The sequence below is a fragment of the Acartia tonsa genome, chromosome 7, assembly GCF_053477335.1.
Source record: "Acartia tonsa isolate MP-2025a chromosome 7, ASM5347733v1, whole genome shotgun sequence".
Lineage (NCBI taxonomy): Eukaryota > Metazoa > Arthropoda > Copepoda > Calanoida > Acartiidae > Acartia > Acartia tonsa.
Window position 1 is genome coordinate 45,576,758 of NC_137266.1, and position 17,281 is coordinate 45,594,038.

Genomic DNA, 17,281 nt, shown 5'->3' on the forward strand with positions numbered 1-17,281 from the left:
TGTTAAAATTTTTGCCCCCAGCCAAAATGTGGTTGATTTATGCATAGAAATGACCCATGCAAATTTTTTTTTCTGTAATGCAAAAATTGCGACGGTACAAGCACTGCAAAGTTTTTAAAATCTGCAAAAAACCCTGTTTTTATGGCTTTTTTGGGGCTTTTGTACCATCCCAATTTTAAAGATTTTTACAAAATTTCAATTCAAGTGTGTTGATATATACCTGAAATTTACCAAAAAAAATGGGGGCAGTCTCAATTATAACATATGAAGGTGTAGCAAGTAATATTCCAAATACAAAATGGTCAAATTGCATACATATATAATAGGATTTGGCCGAATACTTTTTTGGATGAATACTGGATATCTGGCTGATTTACAATGCTGGATATCCAGCAAATATATGTTATTTGGCCGGATATTCCGTTATTTGGCCGGATATCCGGTTATTTGGCCGGATATCCGGTAATCCGGCCAGTTATCCGGTTATTCGGCCGATGTTCTTTTATTCGGCCAGATATCCAGTAATTTGCCATTTAACGATTATCTGTCATTAGAAATCAACCGGATATCCAGTATCCAGCCAAAAAAGTATCGGCCCAACCCTATTATACATGTATGCAATTGTTTCTTCTTTACAGTAAAGTTTCTGATAGATCCAGGGAATGTTTCAGTTATTACCACTTAGATAAAATTAGAGGATCGACCCTTCTCTAAAGTGCCCAAGAGTCCTTTAGAAGCGTTACCGCTAGAAAGTACTATGGAGAAGCTCTTCTTGTGAAACTTAGATAATTTTTAACATTATCTTTTTATGTGTCATTATTCAATGTTTATCTCTGTTAATTTTGTACTGACCTAATGGAAAGAACTCTCTTAGCTTATAAAAGATGTTCGGTGCTTTCCCTCAAAGTGTCTTTTGATCCCTGATAACCGCTCCCTCCTTATATTAACTTGCAAGGGTCCCTGGTACCCAATATAAACTATCCAAACCAGACCTTATATAATTAAGAAAAAAACTAGAAAGTATCCCTTCCTTTTTTCAAGGTCGGGAGATGGGGGGGGGGGGAGGGGGGGTATGTGCTCGACTTGGCACTTGGGAAACTGGCAATAATTTCCATTAAACTTACGTCTTCAATATATCAAAAACGAAAGCTATAAAGCAGAAGTACCGATTGCAGAGTTGCTACACTTTCTAAACCCTTATTGTTACAGGAATCATCAACCAAAGTTTTCAATCAAAAAAATTCAACTTGAGAGCTAACCTTTACGGAGTTCGTTCAGACTCATATTATAAAAAAGATTTGCATTTAATAAGTATCAGAAATAGATGGGACAAAATAGGCCGTTTAATACACTAGTCTCAAAAGTTTGAAAATAACCTTTTCTTATTCGTTGACTTTATAACTTTGGGGACTTTCAATAAATTTTGATGGATTGGTTTATTAATTTAAGTGTTCAATCATTTCTACCACTAATTTTAATCTACAGAAGGGTTAATTTTGTGTGCTATTAATGGGGATGTACATCCATTCATTAGCCATAGTCTCATCCCTTAGATCCCTCAGTAACATGTTATTTCTTGTTATGTAATAAAAATGAAAGTGTTCAAGTTATTATAATACTTTGGGTACAGGGATCTAGAGGGATAAGACATTGGCTGATAAATTTATTTGTATATCCCATGATGATTCACAATCTGACCCTTTTTTTGTTGATTACATAGTGGTTGAAACGTTTGATCACTAAACCTAATGAACCAACCAATTAAAATTCAATAAAAGTCTCCAAAGTTGTTGAGCCAAGAAATAAAAAAAAATGTTATTATAAATCTTCCGGGACTAGTGTATTAAACAGCCCAAAGTCCCCTCCCTCCCTAGTTATTATTAGACTTGTGATACACTCTTGTATAGTTCAGGGAGGGAGGGGACATTGAGCTGTTTATTAAATTAGTCTCCAAAGTGTTATAATCTTCTAGTTTTAATCTACAGAAGGGATAATTTTTTGCATCATTATTGGGGATGTACATCAATTTATTAGACATTGTCTTATCCCTTTAGATTCTTGAATATCTTTGAATAACTTTGGGTACAGGGATCTAGATAAAGAAGACAATGGCTGATAAATACCCCATGATAATACACAAACTTACCCTTTCTGTTGATTACAATAGGTGGTTTCTTATTAAACGAATTAAAATTTCAAACAATCTAAAAAGTTGTTGAGCAAACAAATGAAAAAGTTTTTTAAACTTCGGGGACTAGTGTAATTAACAGCCCATTGTGCTCTGCCTCCCTAGTTATTATTAGACTTTTGGTACACTCTGGTATAATTCAGAGAGGGAGGGGAAATTGGACTGTTTATTTCACTTGTCCCCAAAGTTTTATAATTGTGTTTCTAATTCATTAGGTTAACAACTTTTGCGAATTTTATTGAATTTTGATTGGTTGTTTATAAACGTTTCAACCACTAAGTTTAATCTACAGAAGGGATAGTTTTGTGTATCAAACAAATTTCATACTTATATAATAGAGGTAGGCTTTTTTGGCAGGATACTTTTTTGGCCGGATACCGGATATCCGGCCGAATAATCAGATATCCGGCCAAATTACCGGATATTTGCTAGATATCTGGCCAGATGCCGGATATCCGGCAATATAAATCAGCCAGATATCCAGTATCCGTCCAAAAAAGTATCCGGCCCAACCCTATTATATATGTATGCAATTTGACAATTTTGTATTTGGAAGATTACTTGCTACACCTTCATATGTTATATTTGAGACTGCCCCCATTTTTTTTGGTAAATTTCAGGTATATATCAACACACTTGAATTGAAATTTTGTAAAAATCTTTAAAATTGGGATGGTACAAAAGCCCCAAAAAAGCCATAAAAACAGGGTTTTTTGCAGGTTTTAAAAACTTTGCAGTGCTTGTACCGTCGCGATTTTTGAACTACAGAAAAAATGTTTTGCATGGGTCATTTTTATGCATAAATCAACCATATTTTGGCTGGGGGCAAAAATTTTAACAAAATTTTTCAAATCCGGGACGGGGTAATTGATATATATACGATGATACACAACTCTGTAGATCACAATTAGTGGTTGAAACGTTTGGACAGCCAACATAGAACGTAATTCTAAAACTTTGGGACTAGTGTAATAAACATGTCCCCTTCCATCTTGTTTTCGTATTATCTCTACAATCAAATCTTTAATGTGCGACTGTATCTTACATTTTGCGGCTCAATTTTTGAATGTTGTTATCCTTGTTGTTAAGATTCTTGTTATTCTTTGTCAAATCAATTTGTTTATTATCAGTCTTTTTAGTTGCGAAGCTACTCTGTAACGCACTATGTCTGTCCGTATTGTAATTGAAGAAATGGGATTTAATCTGCCATTATTCAATATTCTTATGCCATTTCCATATTGTCAGCTTGAATAATAGAGCTCATAAAAGATATATATCCAGTTATGTTAAAACAATAAAAAATAAAATATTTTGTAGATTTTCTTTTTATTTCTATAATTTATAGCTAGGATTTATTGTATTCTGAAATAATATAAATCTTTATTTTGTTAGCTTTTTATCGCTTCAAGCAATAGGTTTAGCAAAAGTTAAAATCTTAATGACCTTGACAAGGGTCTACAACCTACAACCCTATGATACGCATCCTGATAATAAATTTACACCCCTTTTTGCCTTCTGTATTGCATATCCCCGTAATCCTCTTGATTTGGGTTCAAGTGGGGTTTCGCCCTCCTGGCAAAACCATGTGAACGCCACAGTTTATAACCCACGCCCCCGATATAATAATCATGAAGCAAACGTATAAATAGTTTTTCATAACTTTGATTTAAGACACACATTATATGTTTCAAGTAATATATTTCAGCAAGGTTTCGTGATTTTTCAACTATTTTTACAACGAATTATTAAATTTTTATAATCTTTCATTATGAGCTATATATTTGAGCTCTACTAAACTTGATGCCTTTGAAATTTATCCCTATCTGTATTTCAGAGTTTAGAACTTTCACATGCGGAAATTTTATGTAGATGTATTTTTGGCAAAATGTGTAAAAATATGCAGCTTGCTTTTATCTAAAGGGGCAAAAGTATTGCATTATTTAACCCACTTACCATTGATAGAACGATTTGTGAGCATTTTTTTGCTCACCTTTTGTACCTTTACATAAAACGACAATGTACATCTGACACTTGAATTTAAACATCCATACGTAAAATGCCGTTATATGGCATAAATACATTCAACATTGGCAATTATCTAGCTAATATATTTAATGCTTTATGATGGCAGAGAAAGAAGATATATATTTGAATCTACATCAATATCTATTTTAGTTTGACCCGGGATGAGGAGACGACAGTGAGATCTATGGAGGAAATAATCAGCTGCATATTTGAACTCTACAAAACTGATATACCCCTCAACTCATCGCAGAAACCAAGTCTTAATATTGGCGCATTTTTGCAGGTAAAAAAACGGCCTTCGAAACAAACAAATTATTAATTAAAGAAAGTCGTTCCACATCATACTACGAAAAGCAATTAACCTGGTCTATTTTGCGCGTTTTCCTGAAACACGCTTTCAAATTATTTTTTTTTAGGAAAAGAAAAGTTTGATTTTTAACGTTCCTTTTAAATAATCCCTTTTAAGTACAACTTTTTTATTCTCATTTAAATACTTAAATTTTAACTTGAAAAATAAAATTAATTAACGAATATAAATTCATTTTAAGTTTTTAATCAAAAGGTACTTAAAAATATTTAGTTAATTAAAAGGAAAAACTATGTGGAAAAAACAAATTATGAAAAGTACATTTTTAGTAAAGTTTAGAATTTAGGCTTCTACACAATTAGGATCGTTTCGTAGGTCCGTCGAAGTGCATGACAGTATATGAAAATATTAGCTTTAATGAATTATATACTAGCGGCTACGCCCCTAGAGGCCTCTAGGAACACTTGAGGAGAGAGTCGAATTTAAAAATTAAATTTCTTATTTTAGATTTTAAAAGAAAACGTAAAAAAATTTTTTGAGGGGGGGGGGGATTTTTTATTTTTTGGGGGGGTTGGGGGTGTCCCACCCCCAAAGAAAATAGTTCTAAACCTTCCCGGGACCTATGAGAAGCTACCCTGTTAAGGAGAACCCGATCGGTTCAGCGGTTAGCGAGATCCTTCGGTACAAACATACAAACACACACACAAACACACATCCTGTTACTTTATTATAAGGATATATATATGCTTTTGTTTAATTCTATATATGTTAGATTAGTTATTCTGCTTATTAAGTTCTGACATTCTACAAGTTTTAATGTTCGTTGTCTTAACGTCTGATTTTAGAATCTCGCTTTTAAGAATTGTTTTAAATTTTCAATTTAAAAACAAATTCACATTACATTTACTAGAACTATTTAAATTTTTTATAAAATAATTTACCTATGCGACTTATGAAGATGCTATACCTTGTTTATTGTAGGAATTTGAAGAAAAGGGAATTTGGAGAGATGATCCCAGATTAAAAGCTTTCATGACAAGCGTTGAAAAAGAACTCGAGGGTAATGATATATTCTTGAAAAACAACAAGGACAATAGTTAATAGAAATATAATTACACCTACATTTATTACTTGTTATCCTTATAAACAGTATGTCTGTCTGTTTTTTTGATCTGTACGGCCTGGACCTATACGGGTAACAAAAGAATAAACAACAATAAATAAAACATTTTAACTTACTGGGACTTATTTAAATTCTGGCGTATAGACAACATGAGTTTTAAAATAGATTCTTTGCATAACATAAAATTAAATCTTAATTTTAAATAAGAAACTGATATAATGGTAAAGTGACTAGTAAATAAATAGAAAAAATAACATTATTTAGAAACTGAAGAAGACCATTTCGAAGATCTTAATCTGGATAGAAATACATTCTCCAGGTAAAAAAAATATTAAAATTAAACCGTGAAAATTCAAGATTTGCCGCAGAGCTTTGGTTTCCCCGAAATATGAGCTTTCAATCGAATTAAACCAAATAACAACATTTCAAACACGATTTTAAATGATTGTCATACTATGCAAGAAAATTGGAATTATGATTCGGCGATTTGTTGCCAATGCAAATTAGATCAAAAATATTATTTCTACGCTACTTTTAGACATAATCATTAGACGTGTTACCTAAAATACTCTTTTTTTAAATATCATTCTTCTGCTGACCTAAAAAAGTTACTTTTTGGGCCTAGAAATACATGTACAAACTTTCATCTCTATATCTCTACTGGCTAACTAGCGCCAGGCATCTAAAAAGTCAACACATAACGGTAGCACGGAGGTTTTAACAAGCTAGCACATCATTCTTTTGATACAACATATTTAAGGGCATTTACTCATTAATTTCTAGGCTGCAAAAGTAACTATTTAGGTCAGCAGAAGAGTGATATTCCAAAAAATGTATTTTGAGTAACACGTCTAATAATCATCCTATTACTTAATTCCTTATTTTTATAGGTGTCTTGAGAATGATTTCGAGTTTATCCACAAGGTTCTTCAAAATCAGCTGGTTATTCCTGAGTTTAATGATTTTATAAGCATTATCGAGTCCATCTATTATGATTGTAAGGTAGCTTTGCTTATTGTTAGTGCAGCTACTCTATAAGTATAGTTTGGTATTTACGTCTGTTCATAGTTCTGTAATTATAATTTAAAGCATTATCGAGTCCATATATTGCGATTGTAAGTTAGATATTAAACCAATTAAAATACAATTTCTAGGCATTTTTTACCATCACATGTAAAGGAATATGTTATTCTTAAGAATTTTAGAGGATTTGTCACATTATTAATATAAGAGCAGCTACTCTATAACCAGGAACTTTACGCCCACTAGTCAGTTCATATATTCGTAGAAGGCGAAAAAATATTCAGATTATCTAATGGATAGTGGCAGAGGGAGGGTGATTAAACGTCATTTTTATCATAGCCCCTTGTACATTTTAGTTTTTATTTTACTTCTCGCATTCAAATTTTTTGTTAAAGCTACGCTATTTACATATGATAGTCCTTGTTTATAAAACTACTGTTTGATTGTTTAGGATATAAAGGATGGAAAAGTTGCGAGTTATATTCCTCAGCTGGCTAAATATTCAGGTTACAAATGTTATTTTTCAAGAAGCTTTTAAAAACATTTACAAATGATAATTCCTAGTTCAATATAGGTAGTACAACTTGAATTCATGAATATTTCTCTACGAAATGCAGTGATAAGCTACCAAAGAACGGATTAAAGTAAATAATATGATGAAAGATTAAGTTTTTATAGTTTTTAATTATCTGGTTATAAAATAATTTAGTTTGATTATAAGTTCGTCATGTTTAACTCACTTTTAGATATAGACGGACGGTCGAACAAAAGTTTATCTTATATACAATATATTCATTTTTTAAGATGAATTTTGGGGAGTCTCTATCTGTACCGTGGATGGACAAAGGTATTTTTCAAAGTGATTTGAAAGTTATAATTGTAAAGTAGTATGAGGTCTGTATGTCTGTTGATATAAAAATAAATCACTAATTCTACTTTGAGAATCTTCATATAGGTTCTAAACATTTATTTTCGTTAGCACGGGATAATATTATTGCTATAATTATGATTTATTGTAATATTATCAAACGCTGTGCTTATATCAAAGTGATATAAATTATCAAAATTTATTACTGTTTTCATTAAAAGTATGTATTTAATCTTAAAAAGTTCAAATAAGCACATTAAAATTCTACAAAAATTAAACAAAATCTAATGATTTTAACCCTTTTATCATTTCATTTAATTTTTATAGATTTTTTTATGCAATTTTGGAGAATTTTTCATAAAAAAATTTTTACCCACCAGCGAATAAATTTTTTTTTAATGAATCCACCTCTGCTTAGATACAGCATTGGGGATACTGATAAAGAGTTTTCCATGCAGTCTGTCTCTAAACCTTTCACATATGCCCTATGTCTCAATGAACTAGGCAGTGAGGTTAGTATAAATCTATTTCTTAGTGAACTAGGAATTAGTAATTATATTTTAAAATAATTATTTAAAACTGGGATAAACATTAAACATGTAAAAATTTATAAGCAACGATTCTTAAATTTCTTTCATTATAAAGTGAGGTTTTTCGTTACTTACAAATTCAAGTAATTACGCCCCCAGTATCGAGGGCCCCTGTATTTTAAGATTTAAAAAACGCACGAAACCATTGTTTGCTTAAATATACAAATAAAATAGCCTAAAACATCCCAAAACATATCTGAAACTTTTCTTGAAAGGAAAATCGGTTCAGAATTTATGGAAATCTAAAGCTACAGACAAAAAAACCTTACTACTTTGTATGATAAGATTATGATAAAAATAAACAGGGCAGACACTGATGTTTACATGTAGTCCGTCTGTGCAAAAGATTTTTAGATTTGAGGAAAAACACAATTTTTAAGTAGCAAATTCAAATTTCTTTAGTAATACAAGGTTTCGTGATTTTTAATTATTGAAAGAAGGGAAGTACTTCAATTTAAAATAATAATAGAAAAAAAATCATCGAATTTTTTTTTATAAAATACTCTGAATTAATTTTGTATTTTAGAAGGTGCACAATTATGTGGGTCAGGAACCATCTGGACGGATGTTTAACGAACTATCTCTAGATTTTGACAGTAAGAATTTGATTATTTTTTAGATTTACTTTATTCATTTAAAAAGAATTTATGTTTTCTATCAACTTTATGCTATTTATAAAAAGAAAAAACAAACTTTAACTAGTCCCTGTGGCCACTTTTAATCGTTTGAACCTAACTTTACCGGACCAAGATATAACACAAACCCTTTTTTCACTCGAAATTTAAAGAAAAAAAGAATTTTTAGAAATCAACTCACATAGTTGTATTTAAAAAATTATAACAGTCTATATTTTGATACTAAAATCTCAATAACGGCTCGTAGTGTAGAAAAATGTAAATACTCCTTAAAGTAAAATTGTTGAGACTATATGTATAGAATTATGTATGTGTAAATCAATAGAGCTAACAGGAAATTGGAGAATAATTATAAAAATATCTTTATTTTTAAGACAAGCCGCACAACCCGCTGCTGAACAGCGGTGCCATTATGACAGCTGCTATCCTGCTGAAGCTAGTCAAACCTGAAATGGCCATTTCCGAGAAGTTTGACCTTGTCTGGAACTTTTTCCGCAGAATGGCAGGTAATACCTTCAAATCTTATCTTAGAATTGTCTGATATTCTATTTTTTCTTTGTCTCTCATTTTTCTCTTATTCTTTTTTTACCTCTCTTCCTTCTCCTTTTCCGATTCATCTTTTTCACTTAAATTTAAATCTCTCTTTCTCTTCATAGCCATTTTTATCTTCTTTTTCTTTCTATGTACTTTTTATCTCTTTCTTTCTCTTCCCCCTTTCTTTTTTGTTTTTTTAATAATTGATACTGTTTCGTTTCACTAAATTTTATTTCAATCCTTACTTTCTTCATCTCTCTCTCTCTCTCTCTCTCTCTCTCTCTCTCTCTCTCTCTCTCTCTCTCTCTCTCTCTCTTCTCTATCTATCTATCTATCTATCTATCTATCTATCTCTTTCTCTTTCTCTCTCTATCTCTTTCTCTCCCTCTATCTCTTTATCTCTCGCTCTCTCTCTCTCTGTCTCTCTCTCTCTCTGTCTCTCTGTCTCTCTCTCTCTCTCTCTCTCTCTCTGTCTCTCTCTCTCTCTTTGTCTCTCCATCATTTTGATGTTTTTTCCATCATCTATTTTATCTCAAATGTTACATTACTCATCACATACATAAAATTTGTTTTATTTTAAGGAGATGAACACATCGGGTTCAACAATTCCATATTCCTTTCTGAACGTGAAACTGCGGATAGGTAAGGCATAAGCTTTCAGAACTTTAATTGGCAAAAATTTGTATTAAATAATAATAATAATCATTAACTTGTTATCATACTACAAAATGCTTAAATTTAGAAACTTAAATTTGGAAACACCGCTATTTATCCGTTTTCTTTAGTATTAAAAAACAGTCACTTGCTTTGTTGTTATGTATGTTGTCATCCTAGTTGTGGTATTGTAATATTTTAGAAACTTTGCACTGGCATATTATATGAAAGAAAACAAATGTTTCCCTGAGGAATTCAACCTTCAGGACACACTAGATTTCTACTTTCAGGTATTACAAACTTTATGTTTAGAGCACAGTTACTCTGTAATTGTAATGTCATAACGTCCTTTTGTAAATGGTAATGTATTTGTAGACTTTTGAGCAAATTATTTAAGGAAGTGTCTATAAGTAATCAAAAGAATTTTTTCTTACTATTTTTCTTTGAAAGATCTTATAATCGTTCTACAATTTAAAATATAGTTTTACATTGTTCTAGGGAGGGTTTAAGGCTATTTTGTAGGTTGCACATCATCCCATCCCCTCAAAATATGTAGCCCTGATAAAATAAAAACCAAAACCTATTGAAAAAATCCCACACCTTTTAAGATTCTTAAAACAAAATTCATAATCAGCCGAAATAAATAGAATCTTTAGAAAACTTGAAAAAAATATATTATAGTTGAATAATCTTTATAAATAGCCTTTGTTCTAAATTTATATTAATCAAACATATTTTATCCAAAATTTTGACAATTTCCCCTAATCACAACGCAGATTACATAATACCCCCTCCTCCACTCCTAAAGCTTATTAAAAAGTGTCATAAATCATATTAGTGGTTTATGTTAGGTTAGTTTAAATCAAATTGGGTGTTGCCAATGGTTTAGTTCCAATGCCCCCTTTGACAGTTTGTCGAGACATTATTCTTAGTAGGGAAACAAAATTATCTTCCTTTGATCGTCCCTGCTAAAAAATGTGTTTTTTTTAAGGAGGGGGGGGGGGGATTCTGTAGTATAATAAAGATTAGAGAGATGTTGTACCAAATTTTTTATTACATAAGATTTGATAACAAAATTTGATATATTTTAATCTTTTTTATCCAAAGATTATCTAAATATGAATGTACTTTGATATAACTTTAAAACAGATTTCTAGTTGTATTACATTTACGTATTTAAGAGCAATTTCGTTAAAACGTGATAAAAATCTGATTTAGTAACGAATTTTAAATCGATTGGTACACAGAAATTTCATAAGCTAGTAAATCACACAAAAATCACTACAAAGAAAAGTACTCATAATTTTTAAATTTTATCAAATTCTAACTAAATTTCATACAATTTTTACCCTCCAAATTTTAATTCGTATCAAATTTCGAATTTTCATTTTAATTTTTGGATAAAATTTTGAGAAATGGAGATTTTAATGTGTGTAAAAACAAAACAGCAGATAATTTGATTACATTGAAATTAGTAATAAATTAGTAAAAAATCAAATCAACAAAGATTGAAAGTTGTCATAAATTAACGGAATTAAAACATATTATTGAAAAGCAGCTAATGGTGCCTAATAAAAAATGACTTACCCAGCATATACTTTTATCGCATTATTTTAAGAAACATGTCCCATTAATACCTCCTTAATGACGTAACTTTTTTATTACTATACAAATGACGTTTCATATTTTTTTAAAGGACGTTTTGTGTACCAAAAATACGTCGTTATCTTTAAAAAACGTCACAAAAAAGATATAAATAATAACAATATTTTGAATTTAATGACATGTTATCTTAAATAACGGCGCATTAAAACGTCAATTTTTCCTTTAAAACGTCCAGAAAAACAAGATGGCCGCCAAATTAACAATATAATTTAAATATTTATTAAAAAATAATAATATTTTATTAAATCCTAAAAATGCGGCCTTAACTCTGAAAAAACGTCACTAAAAAATATAAATAACAAAAATATTAAATGACATATTATTTTAAATAAAGACATATCAAAACGTCATTTTTTTACTGTAAAACGTCAAAAAAAAAACAATATGGCCGCCAAAATTGGTATTTAATGTGTATCAATAAAATATTAGATTTAATATTAAACAATTATTTTATTGAATCAAATAAATATTTTTTGAATTAAATCATTAGAATTAATTAATAATTAGAAATTGATTTGAGTTAAATAAAAATGGATTATTTTAATAACAATTGCAATTAATCTAGATGCTTGAATATGAGAAATGTACACAGGAAAAAAATAAGGCCTCACTCTTAATCAGGAAACGAGAAAATCTTTTTTTTTATATATTTCTAAATTTCTGCCTTTTATTGCCTAACCAACCGACCAACAGACAAAATATCATGGAACAGATTGGTTAGAAGCCTCTAGGGGCACTGGTAGGAGGGGGAAAAGTTGACCTTATCCCATTTTAAATTTGAGTTTCAAAAGAGTTTTAAAAAATATTTTTTTGGGGGGAGGGGGGTGTAGAATCCTCCCAAAAGATAGTTAAAAACATTCCCAGGACCTATAAGAAGCTTCACTGTAAAAGAGAACAATATCAGTTCAGCGGTTAGCGAGATCCTTTGGGACAGACAAAAAATGTTTACTAATTAATATAATAGGATTGATATAAAATAGAACTCTTACCTTTAAAGTTATAAAACCAATTGAAATTCATTAAAGTCCCCAAAGTTGTTTAAGCTAACTTCTTACCTCAACATTGTAAAACTTAAATTTATGATTTGTCGTCGATTATGATCTCCTTTCGAAATTATGCAACAAGAGAAGGAAAAATGTTTTTAAAATTCATTTAACTCATTCTCTCATCACATTTACGAACAAAGTTCTATTATTAAGTAAATCTTATTCTTTACACAGATTAAATTACACATAAATTGTAATGTTTGTTTGAGGGGTTTAACCATTACTAAATACTAAAATAATATTTATATGATGATCAGCGGTCTGACATAGTTCAGAAATTATTTTTGTCTTTTCATAAGACAAATTTAACTTCAAAAATAAAAATAATAGATTTCTTGATATTATTTTTATGTTACAAACTTTTAGTTTTTAAGAAGAAAAAAATATCTAAAAATAATTATGTCAGAATTTTTTCTGAACTCTTCCTTATTTCCTAAAGTTTCTTGAAAATTATTTAACTAATCAAGATGACACATTACACAATAAGGACGTATAAATGCCGCATTATTTATTTCATTTACTGTAACATTAATATGTAATTATACAATATATATTAATATGTGGAAAAAATACAAAATGACGTATTGAAACAACCTTAATTTTTATATTTAATTAGGCATTAATTTGTAATTTCTTTTTTTTAGAAAAATAATGGCAAATAAAAAACAGTTAAGGCCATATTAATAAGTCTTTTTCTTTAAATACGTCACAAAAAAGACGTATTGAAAATTAACGACATGTCAATGCGACCTTTCTAAAGAAACAAAACCACTTTAGTAGATGCTGGGTAATGATATACAAATGACCAATGAAAGGCCAGTATACATTTATATTGAACAATGGTAAAATGTATACTAGCCTATCATTGATAATTTAAAAGTATGGCGTCATATTTTATTAGGAACTATTCTATTATTGTAGCTTCAACAACATTTAATAAAAGTCCTTAAAGTTTCTAAGCTAACAAATGAGAGTGCGTGTTTCAGACAGACATTCACTTTTGAATTATATAATATCTTTGCTATTAAAAGTTAAACAAAACTAATTAATTACAGATTTCCAAAAATAGCACAGCGAAAAAAGTAAACCGTTGATAAAAAGATGAGACAGCTTTCCGCGGATAGTGGAATGAAATTATAAGATTAAGTCCAAGTTTATTGTCTCCGAGGGGACTTATGCCGCCGACATCAGAACAATCAATTTTATTATTATAATTTAACAATTGTCTATAAAACATGATTTTTAAGTATGGCTCAAAACCGGTCTTAATAATATAGCATTTGCTATTCATGTTCTAGACAAATTTGTTACTTTGTTTAAATACTGAACCTAGAAGTGTGATTATGACCTAGATTCAAGTTTTATATTTTAAAACATTTCTGTATCAAGGCTTGGTAGCCGCACTAATAGCTGTTTATAGTGCCCTAGCAAAATGGGGATAAATTGCATCGTCTTTGGCTACGTGATAGTAGAGGAAAAGAAAAGAGGTATAGGGTATTTTATGACGTTAATAGAATAGGCACGTCAAAAGTGGTGACATCTATCCCTATTTTGCTAGGGCACTATAGACAGCGGCCATTATCGCCAAATCGGCAAATTATAAACTCCAAGGCAGCTGCGGTTTTGCCTGCTAAAAAAGGGAAATTTGTATTTTTTTTCTTTGCTTTAACAGATTGCGTTTTAGTTGCGGAATCAGATATTTGTTCTTCTTGTGGCTGTGGTTTAGGTTTATTCCAGTGGCGTGCACAGTGATTCACTGGGGGGTTGTGAAACTATTAGTGGGTAAAAAAGGGAAAGGCAATCCTTTGCAATTTCAATTTTAAGTGATTTGCCGTAACCAAAAGCTGAATAATATAAAAAAATATTTGGTAATTTCAGATGATTTTTTAGTGATCTTTGGGGCAACGTTTTGTATTTTTATAATTTATTTATTCCTTTTTCTCTGATTCAATCTTTGAATATGAATATATGTGGGAAGTGTAAAGTGCCACTTAACTCACAGACAAAGACAACTATCTTATGATTAAAAGTAGTAAGGTTTTTTGTTTGAAGCTTAAGATTTCAATAACTTCTGAACCTATTGAGTTCTCCTTTTTTCATGGAAGCTTTATATAGGTCCTATTAATGGGTTTAGGCTATTTTAATTCTAGGTTTAATTTTAAGTCTTAGGATAGTTTAATGCTTTTTTTCCCCAATTCGTGTTCCTTAGAAAACAAAGACTAGAGATGCTAGGGCCGCAGACACTAGTATCCTATAAAGTAGTAAGATTTTTTGTTTGTTTGTTAAGATCTCGCAAATCATCAAACTAAGTTCTCCATTTTAAAGAATTTTCACAAATGTCTACCTAATTATCCATCTATCCATCTATCTATTTATTTATCTATCTATTTATCTATCTATTTATCTATCTATCTATCTATCTATCTATCTATCTTTATATATATCTAGACGTGCTCTATGGAGGTGACCTGCAAGAGCCTGGCAATGATGGGAGCAACTCTGGCCAACGGGGGAAGGTGTCCTATAAATAATGAACAGGTTAGTCATGATGGTAAACAAAATTACCCTTTCTATAGATAACAATTGTTTTTTGAAAAGTTTTGACACTTCTAGTTTTACTCGTTTTCAACTAACAAATCAATTTTAATAAAAGTAACCACAGTTTTTGAGCCAACGAATAGATGCACATGAAACTTTGGGTAACCTTGTATGAATTTAGTCCATTTTTCGGTCCCCTGTTTTTTTTTGAAATAGTTGTGCGCCCTGAGGTCTCAAAAGACTGTCCCAAATAGGCGAAACTAAATACCTTGCACAGTCAGGACATACAGACAAAAGTCGGGCAATTAAAGAGATTCTTTGTTTAAAGTTGGTTAAGAGATCATACAAAACAAACATCTAGTCAACTAATTATAAAAAAAAATAATAAAATTTATATACATGAAAACCACGAAACCTCGATATAGTATATTTCTCTCTTTCTTTCCTAAAATTAGGTCACATTATACATAGGTACATATAGATGCATAGTTACGTTGTAAATTCTTTCTAGTTCTACAAAGGAAAAGAAATATATCTTAAGGCTATGCAGAAACCCTAGAGGCTAAGGGCGAAGATACTATTTTCTTACAAAGTACAATTTTTTTGCTAGGAATAAATTTATTAATTATGATTTATAATTAAGCACCTATACAGATTAATTATACTTATCATGCAATACGTGTTATAATTATATACTGCTAAGCTTTCCTAAGTAAATATAAAAAATATCAAATATACTAATCTGCTTAATTTCAAAAATGTAGAATGCTTGAATATAAAATTTAATGTAATATTTTTATTATTAGGATATTGAAAAAAGGAAAACGATAACAAAGTGTCTAGTTCGAGTTTAGACCACACCGTGTCATGCTTAAGACTTTAAAAATGATATCTAATATATCTGTCTGTCACGTGACATTACTGAACAGAACTGAGAATGCCTTGGCCTAAATAGGGCGTAATTAAAAACAATGCAAAGTTACTTATTTTAAGCAAAATTTAGTGTAATTAAAGGAATGGTTATCTATTATGGTTCGATTGTTAATTTCCTAGCTAGGATTACGATAAAATCTAGCTATTTAATTTTTTATTTTATTGGCTGTTATATGATACAATTGTTCTTGTTCCTATTTTAATCTAATCAGACAATATTTTACCTTTGTCTGGGAACAATAGAGATTAGATATTTAGTTAATATTATTATGTAATAATGTGGTATCCGCCGAGGATAAATGGCAGACACCAGAGTTCAATTAGACTACGGCAGTGTGAACAGACGTGGACACCTTACTATAGAGAAGCTACGCTTCTCTAACAATCACTAAATAACAAACAACATCTATTTCAGTTGTCCCTTTATTGAAGGTCTAAGGATTACTAAAGCTATATACAACAAACAATAGTTACACAGATAGGAATAAATAATCATAAATAAAAGCAATATAATACATATACAATAGTCAGTTTGGGCAATAATGATCCCCCATCCCTGGGAAGGGTGGGGGGAATTAACAATGCAGCTTAACCATAATAAGGCTGTCAGATTCAATCATTAATTTTAGGTATAGGGAGGGGGTCGGCAGACCCCTTCCCCAGGACTCGGGGGAGGGCCGTTGGCCCTTCCCCGAACCCCGGTCAGGGGTGCCATAGGCATGGCTCACGGTTGCCGAATACCACAATAATAAGCGCTGCGTCTCTAAGCCTATGTGGACCTTTCCAATTAATACAAAAATAAAGCTTCTTAAAAAACTGTCAGCCTTTCATTTTCAAAGATCTTAGCATTCAAATATCTATAATTCAAAGTAGAATGATGTCTGTTTGCCGTCCGTCTGTTTGAAGCTTAAGATTTTGGTAACCTGCGGTAATTTTAAGCTATTTTTTTGGACTAACCCACCCCCTTTCCCAAAAAAAGAAATATTAGCATCGCTATAATAAAGTCCTAAAAATGTAAGTATGACCTTAAACATTATCCTGTAATTAAGCAGTTTTTCAACAAATTTACTTATAATTTTATATCGACTTTTTTACATTTATATTCGGATTATTCAGTTCTGACACTTTACAAGTGTTAATGTCCATTTGTCC

At 30.6% G+C, this 17,281-nt stretch overlaps 1 protein-coding gene across 2 annotated transcripts in view; it reads left to right on the forward strand.

Annotated features, from left to right (window-relative positions):
• Positions 1-17,281, forward strand: part of LOC145323851 (glutaminase kidney isoform, mitochondrial-like) — a 51,540-nt gene that overhangs the window by 16,672 nt on the left and 17,587 nt on the right. For both annotated transcript variants that reach the window (XM_080166430.1, XM_080166433.1), the window contains 12 exons: positions 4,364-4,496; positions 5,502-5,580; positions 5,908-5,962; positions 6,534-6,645; positions 7,118-7,172; positions 7,471-7,513; positions 7,953-8,046; positions 8,651-8,720; positions 9,134-9,265; positions 9,875-9,935; positions 10,150-10,237; positions 15,107-15,196. In XM_080166430.1, the coding sequence (XP_080022556.1) occupies positions 4,364-4,496; positions 5,502-5,580; positions 5,908-5,962; positions 6,534-6,645; positions 7,118-7,172; positions 7,471-7,513; positions 7,953-8,046; positions 8,651-8,720; positions 9,134-9,265; positions 9,875-9,935; positions 10,150-10,237; positions 15,107-15,196 (1,012 nt within the window). The remainder of the gene's footprint in view (positions 1-4,363; positions 4,497-5,501; positions 5,581-5,907; positions 5,963-6,533; positions 6,646-7,117; positions 7,173-7,470; positions 7,514-7,952; positions 8,047-8,650; positions 8,721-9,133; positions 9,266-9,874; positions 9,936-10,149; positions 10,238-15,106; positions 15,197-17,281) is intronic.